This window comes from Neophocaena asiaeorientalis, unplaced genomic scaffold (genome assembly GCF_003031525.2).
Source record: "Neophocaena asiaeorientalis asiaeorientalis breed wild unplaced genomic scaffold, Neophocaena_asiaeorientalis_V1.1 scaffold476, whole genome shotgun sequence".
In the NCBI taxonomy this organism is placed as follows: Eukaryota; Metazoa; Chordata; class Mammalia; order Artiodactyla; family Phocoenidae; genus Neophocaena; species Neophocaena asiaeorientalis.
The window spans coordinates 10,728,668-10,735,170 of NW_020172178.1; the positions used below are offsets into that span (position 1 = coordinate 10,728,668).

At 68.3% G+C, this 6,503-nt stretch overlaps 1 protein-coding gene across 1 annotated transcript in view; it reads left to right on the plus strand.

The window, feature by feature from the left end:
* Positions 1-6,189, plus strand: part of MTA1 (metastasis associated 1) — a 23,713-nt gene extending 17,524 nt beyond the window's left edge. The window contains exons 14-24 of the mRNA XM_024758103.1: positions 2-53; positions 186-244; positions 637-752; positions 994-1,145; positions 1,240-1,429; positions 1,524-1,613; positions 2,561-2,713; positions 2,844-2,879; positions 5,479-5,510; positions 5,799-5,950; positions 6,039-6,189. Coding sequence (XP_024613871.1) covers positions 2-53; positions 186-244; positions 637-752; positions 994-1,145; positions 1,240-1,429; positions 1,524-1,613; positions 2,561-2,713; positions 2,844-2,879; positions 5,479-5,510; positions 5,799-5,950; positions 6,039-6,189 — 1,183 coding nt within the window. The remainder of the gene's footprint in view (position 1; positions 54-185; positions 245-636; positions 753-993; positions 1,146-1,239; positions 1,430-1,523; positions 1,614-2,560; positions 2,714-2,843; positions 2,880-5,478; positions 5,511-5,798; positions 5,951-6,038) is intronic.
* Positions 6,190-6,503: the final 314 nt, after the last annotated feature.

The following is a 6,503-nucleotide window of genomic DNA, read 5'->3' on the forward strand; positions in this document are numbered from 1 at the left end:
GCATCATCGAGTACTACTACATGTGGAAGACCACCGACAGATACGTGCAGCAGGTGAGGGCCCGGCCTGGGCGGGGGCCGAGGGGTCCTGTGGGAACTTAGGGTGAGGGGGCAGCGTGGGGACTGGGGGATCCCCTCTCCAGACCCACCTGCTGGCTGCCCTGACCCTTTGTTCTGTGTTTGAAGAAACGCTTGAAAGCAGCTGAAGCGGAGAGCAAGTTAAAGCAAGTTTATATCCCCAACTAGTAAGTACGCCCCCCACGGCGCCGTCCCCGCGTCCCACGTGGCCCCGTGTTGCCGTCCTGGCTGAGTCCTAGAGAGAGTCGGGGGCCTGTCATCGAAGCCCGTGGTGGCCCGGGGGCAGAGGTGGGGGCAGCATAGGGTATCAGGACTGGACCCCGCCCGGCCTGGGGTTCAACTCTGAGCTGAGCTAAGCGCAGGCAGATGGAGCTGGGGTGTCGACAAGGTGGGAGCTGCTTCTAGAACTCGAGGGGAGAAAGATCACACACCCTCAGGCAGGGGTCAGCGTCTGCCCTGTGGCCAGGCAGGTCTGGACTGGGGCTGCCGGGCCCCAGAGCCGCGCGCCCAGGGCTTGGTGGTCCCGTGACGTCTCCCCTCTCTCCCTTCCTTACCCAAGTAACAAGCCAAACCCGAACCAGATCAGCGTCAATAACGTCAAGGCAGGCGTGGTGAACGGTGCCGGGGCGCCAGGCCAGAGCCCTGGGGCCGGTCGGGCCTGCGAGAGCTGTTACAGTAAGTGCCCCGCCCGGCATCCGGGTGCCCCTAGCCCACAGCCCTGGGCGCCCCTGCACTGCCCTGGGGCCCAGCCTGGGGGCGGTGGCCACGCCCTGCCGGGGAAGCCCTCTCGGGGAGCACCGGGTGCCCGGGCCCACAGGGTGGCGGGTGGGCGCGGGCGGGCGACAGCTGTGTAATGCTCTCTGCCGTCACTGGTTCTGCTTAAGAATCCGTCTATTTCCAACTTTGTTGTCCGTAGCCACCCAGTCTTACCAGTGGTATTCTTGGGGTCCCCCTAACATGCAGTGTCGCCTCTGCGCGTCTTGTTGGACATATTGGAAGAAATATGGTGGCTTGAAAATGCCAACCCGGTTAGATGGAGAGAGGCCAGGACCCAACCGCAGTAACATGGTAAGTCGGTCCCCCCCACCCTGCCCCAGCGCACGCCCCGCGGTCCGGCCCGCGGTCATGGCGCTGTGTTGGGGCGGCTCGCCCCCTTCCGCAGAGCCCCCACGGCATCCCAGCCCGGAGCAGCGGGAGCCCCAAGTTTGCCATGAAGACGAGACAGGCCTTCTACCTGCACACCACCAAGCTCACGCGGATCGCCCGGCGCCTGTGCCGTGAGATCCTGCGCCCGTGGCATGCCGCCCGGCACCCCTACATGCCCATCAACAGTGCGGCCATCAAGGCTGAGTGTGAGCGTCCCTGCGGGAGGGGCGCTGGCGGGGCTGCTGGGGACGGGGTGTGCAGCCCCCGCGGGAGCTCTTACCCAGGCCTCGCACCCCACAGGCACGGCACGGCTGCCCGGAGCCTCTCAGAGCCCGCTGGTGCTAAAGCAGGCCGCGCGGAAGCCCCTGGAGGCCGTCCTGCGGCACCTCGGTGAGCCTGCTCTCCTCCAGCGCAGCCCCGGCCCCCGGCTGCCGCATCCCTCACCCCCCCGGGGTCCCAGCCTCTCCCCAGCCTGCTCCCCTCGCCCCTGCAGTCCCCAGGGGTCTGGGTCGGGTGCACCGGCTCTTGCGATGCCTCTGAGCCTGGATCGGCGTCTCCCGCGGGGCCCCAGGGCAGGGTCACGGCTGGGTGGGAGACGTGCACGCCTAGGCAGCAGCCTGTAGGGAGGGGCCTCGTGGCCTGGGGAGCCTGCGCACTTCGGCCCCGCCCGGCTTGTTCCTGGGACTCAGCCAGGGGCTTGGGCGAGGGGGGGCGGCGGCCCTTGGCTTGGCTGGGCGTGGCTGGGTGGACTCGGTCCCCCCAGCGGTGGGGGCGGCATTCCCTTCGTGAGGGACGTTCCAGAACCGTGAGCCAGGCGCGCTCCCAGCAGACACAAGTGGCTTTGGCTGCACTTGCCGTCTGGAGGCTCGGTCCTGGGGCTGGCCTCGCCCCGGCCCATGGGAGGAGGTGGTCTCTGTTCCCTGCGAGCCCCCCAGGGCTGTGGGGCCTTGGCAGGTGTGAGCCCGTGCCTTCCAGGCCGGCGCTCGTGGGCTCGTCCTCGGCCAGCCAGCTGGGCCGTTAAAACTCATTGTCTGGCTAGTGGCCAGCCCTGTGCCGTCAGCTCCGGTGGCCGCTGAGTGGACCCGCTTGTTTATGGGTGTCTGGAGCCTGTAAGCTGCCGGTGGTCACCGGTGTTGCGGCCCTTCGGCCAGGGCTGAGGAGCCAAGGAGCCCGGCCCCAGCAGCTGTCCCCGCTCGCAGGATGCCCGGGGGTGCCGGACTGCGGTGCCCTCCCGGGCCCTGGTCGCCATGGGCCTGGGCTCTGGCAGCCCACAGTCGGGCGGCAGGGCTGCTGCCGAGGGCCCGCAGTGCGCCCACCTGCCCGCGTTGCCTCTGCAGAGACCCACCCCCGCCCCCCGAAGCCCGACCCCGTGAAGAGCGTGTCCGGCGTGCTCGGCGGCCTGACCCCGGCCAAGTCGGCCCCCGTCATCAACAACGGCTCCCCTACCATCCTGGGCAAGAGGAGCTATGAGCAGCACAACGGGGTGGACGGTGAGTCCGGCGGGGCCTTGGGCTTGGCCAGCACGGCCTGTGGCCCCGGGGCACCCGACCCTGGCCCCCGCCGCGCCCGCGCCCGCTGACCGTGTGTTCTCTCCTCTCTCCTGCCGCCGGGCGCTGCCAGGCAACGTGAAGAAGCGCCTCTTGATGCCCAGTAGGGGTAAGGCCCAGCCCTCCGCGCGTGCCTGTGTGTGCTGTGCTCACGCGTGCGCGGCGGACGGCTCAGGGCACGTCCAAGGGCAGTCCACGCGGGCTGGGCCGCACCCTGCTGCCCCGGCTCCTCCCAATTCACCTGTCGCTCGGCAAAGACCGGAGCGCTGCCCCTCGGGCCCCCAGCTCGCCCAACGCTGCCTCCTGCCCCGGGGCCTCCGGCTCGCGGGCCACCCCTCCTTCCGGGCCCAGCGCCGGTCAGTGGACTGTCCTCGCTCCGGCGGCCCTGGTGCCCCCGCCGCCCACCTGTACCGTCTGCTGTCGTGCTGCGACTGTCCGCGTGCCGCCAGCCTCAGCTTGCGTGGCCGCCTGCGCTGTGCTTGCAACCCTGCCTGTGCCCCTGCCCCAGTAGGGGGCTTTGGGACCCTGGTCTCCTTGGGGGGCAGGTGGGACAGAGCTGTGGCATGGCCGGCATGGCTGGGTGGGGGTCGGCGAGGCCCGGGTGGACGCTCAGGTCAGGGCCCCGCATGGAGGCGCGCCCAGGGCTGAGGGTCCCAGAGCTGAGGCAGCAGTAATGCCCTCTCCTGAGCGAGGTGGGATGCTCGTGGGGTGTGTGCTAGGGCAGCCCTCTGTGGGACCCTCCTGCCGTCGGCGCCTCTGGAATGTGGCTCCTCTCACCTGCCCAGGGCCCGGCTTCTGCCCCCTCAGCTGGTGGTGGGGTGTTCGTGGGCTGGGGCTGCTCTAGGAGGGTGTAGCCACTGTGGCAGTGTGGGATGTGTCAGACCTGGGTGTCCCAGGGCCCCCCAGGGGTCTGCCTGCGGCCGGACCCGTGTGTGTGTTGTGGGGGGGAGGTGAACAGGGAAGCAGCTGAAGGGAAGAACGTGGCAAGTGCACTCGGAGCCCCTCCTGCCAGCCCCTCGTGATGGCAGGGTCGGGTCGGGTGTGGGTACCCCAGTTCCATGGGGCAGCCAGCATGGACACGTCCGGAGCCCTCCCCAAGCTCAGGACTGGAGGACTACTGGCCCCAGGGGTCTGGCCGAGGCTTGGCTGTCCTGGGATCTGTGGGAGGTGGGCCGGACGTGGGGACACGGGAGGTAGCAGCGGCCACCCGGCCCAGCCCTGTCCCCTGGACGCTCCCTCTCTCGGCTGAGGGTCAGCCGGTGGTACTGGTGCCGGGTCCTGCCATCTCAGCCCATCTGGACACAGGCTCTCGCCTGCATCAGGCCCCGCCCCCCCGCCCTGGCTGCCTCACCCACGACCCTGCGGTCCCAGCAGCGGGGCTGGCTGCTCGCCTGCCCCTGCGACAGGTGCCCTGGGGATGGTCTGATCACACCCACAGGAGGGGGTGGGGGCCGTGTGCTCACCAGCAGGCAGCTTTGGGCTTTGTGGTCCGACCTGTGAAAAGGCCGTTGGTTAGCGGGAGGGATGAGATCGTTTTGCTTCTGTCGGGTTTTCCGAGATCGATGTGCTTCCAGACCTATCTGCTTCAGCCCCAGCATGCAGATCCCGGGTGGGGATGTCGGGGGCTGCGCACGAGCCCTGGGAGGAGGCCACAGCTGGCTTCCTGGGTTGCTGTGGGGCAGCGGGGGCAGCAGCGGGTGGCGGGAGCTGGGTCTGGGCGAGGCCCGGCCTCTGGCACCAGTGGGGCCTTAATGGGCTAACAGGCCCGCGGATGCATCTGCGGCTGCATCCGCCCTCTGGGCCTGCCGCACGCACGCGCTCCCCTGTAACGCTGACCGTGTGCTTTCTTTCCTCTGCCACCCATCCCTCTGGTAGGCACCTACCTGGGTAAGTAGCACGGGGCCTCGAGGACTGCAGGCCGGGTGCCACGGCCCCTCCCTCTGCCCTGCCGGGGTCGGGGTACTCCAAGTTAGGAGGCGGTTTGCAAAGGGGAGGGCTGGACAGCTCTTCTATGCTCGTCAGGAGACGAACCGTGGCCAAGGGGCACTTTGGGGAGGAGCTGGTCCCGGGAGGCCTCTGGCAGGACGCAGGTGGTGGGGACCAGCCCTCATGGGTGCGTGCTCCCACGGCCGCCCACAGGCTCGCCCCACATGTGTCTGGGAGCCACAGGCCTCGGGCGCCGGTTGGGAGTGTGGACTGAGACCTGGGACGGCGTCTTTCCCCAGTCGCTGGCAGCTGCTTGTGGCTCCAGACCCCCGGCCATGGGGTGGAAGCGCTGGAACCCTGGCCAGAGCCTGGCCTACTGGCCACTCGTAGGAGCTTCTATCAGCTCCTCCCTGGGTGGCTGGCCCCAGGGTTTGCGATGGGGGCTGGGGGCCCCTCGGGAGGAAGCCCAGGGTGGCCCGGCCTCCTGGGGTCTGAGTGGTGCTGCCCGGGGAGTGGCCGCCTTGCAGAGGGGCTCCCCGGCGCCACTGTATTTATACCCACTGTAGACCAGGCCCCGGTTGTCGCGGCCCAGTCAAGGGAGCGAGCTCAGATCCGAGACTCCGGGTCCCCACCCAGAGAGCGCCACCTGGGTGTGGGCTGTGGCTCTGGGGGGACCTGGGCCCAGGTCTCCTGCGTCTCGGCTGCGGGTCCTCAGCGAGTGTGTCGAGTGCAGGACGTGCCTTGCCTCGGACCTCACAGCCTGTTCTCCTCCCTCTTGTCAGGTTTGGCGAATCACGGACAGACCAGGCACATGGTGAGAGGGAGGGCCCTCGTCCTCCACACTCGTACACACGTGTGTTCCCACAGCTCCCGCGGGCCTTCGGGGGAGGCCCCCCAGCCCTGCCAGGCACTGCACGGGAGCATCTGGGAGGCCCAGTGGGACCAGAGGAGGGGCAGGCGGCGGGTCTCCATGGGCCTCGGAGGGCCCCCTCCCCTCCCGGGGTGGCCAAGCCTCCATGCTCCCCGCTGGGACCGCCACCTCGGGCTTTCTGGGTGCCCACGTGGAGGCCCCGGGCTGACCCCTGGCGCCTCCCCACCGCAGGGACCAAGCCGGAACCTGCTGCTCAACGGGAAGGCGTACCCCACCAAGGTGCGGCTGATCCGGGGGGGCTCCCTGCCCCCCGTCAAGCGGCGGCGGATGAACTGGATCGACGCCCCCGATGACGTGTTCTACATGGCCACCGAGGAGACCAGGTGGGGCCTCCAGGGCCAGCGGCGGGCAGGGGGCAGGGGCTACCGTGTCCGTGTCTCTCGTCCGCGTCACTCGGTGTCTCGATCACAGGAAGATCCGCAAGCTGCTCTCGTCCTCCGAGACCAAGCGCGCGGCCCGCAGGCCCTACAAGCCCATCGCCCTGCGCCCCAGCCAGACCCTGCCGCTGCGGCCGGCCCCGCCAGCGCCCGTCAACGACGAGCCCATCGTCATCGAGGACTAGGAGCCGGAGCGGAGCTGAGGGGCCGCCCCTGCGCTCGCCCTGCGACGCGGGCCTGCGGGCCGGCCGGGAGTTTCCTTGTGTTCTGTTGAAGGTGCCATTTTAAATTTTATTTTTATTACTTTTTTTGTAGATGAATTTAAGCTCTGTAACTTACACCTGGAATGTTAGGATCGGCGTGGCCAGTGGCCAGCCGAGCTGCCTGGTGGGGTTGGCCCCTTGTCTTTTCAAGTAATTTTCATATTAAAAAAAAACAAAGAAAAAAAACTCATAAAAACAAAAAATCCAACTAGCCCTTTCCGTGTCTTTTGTCCCCA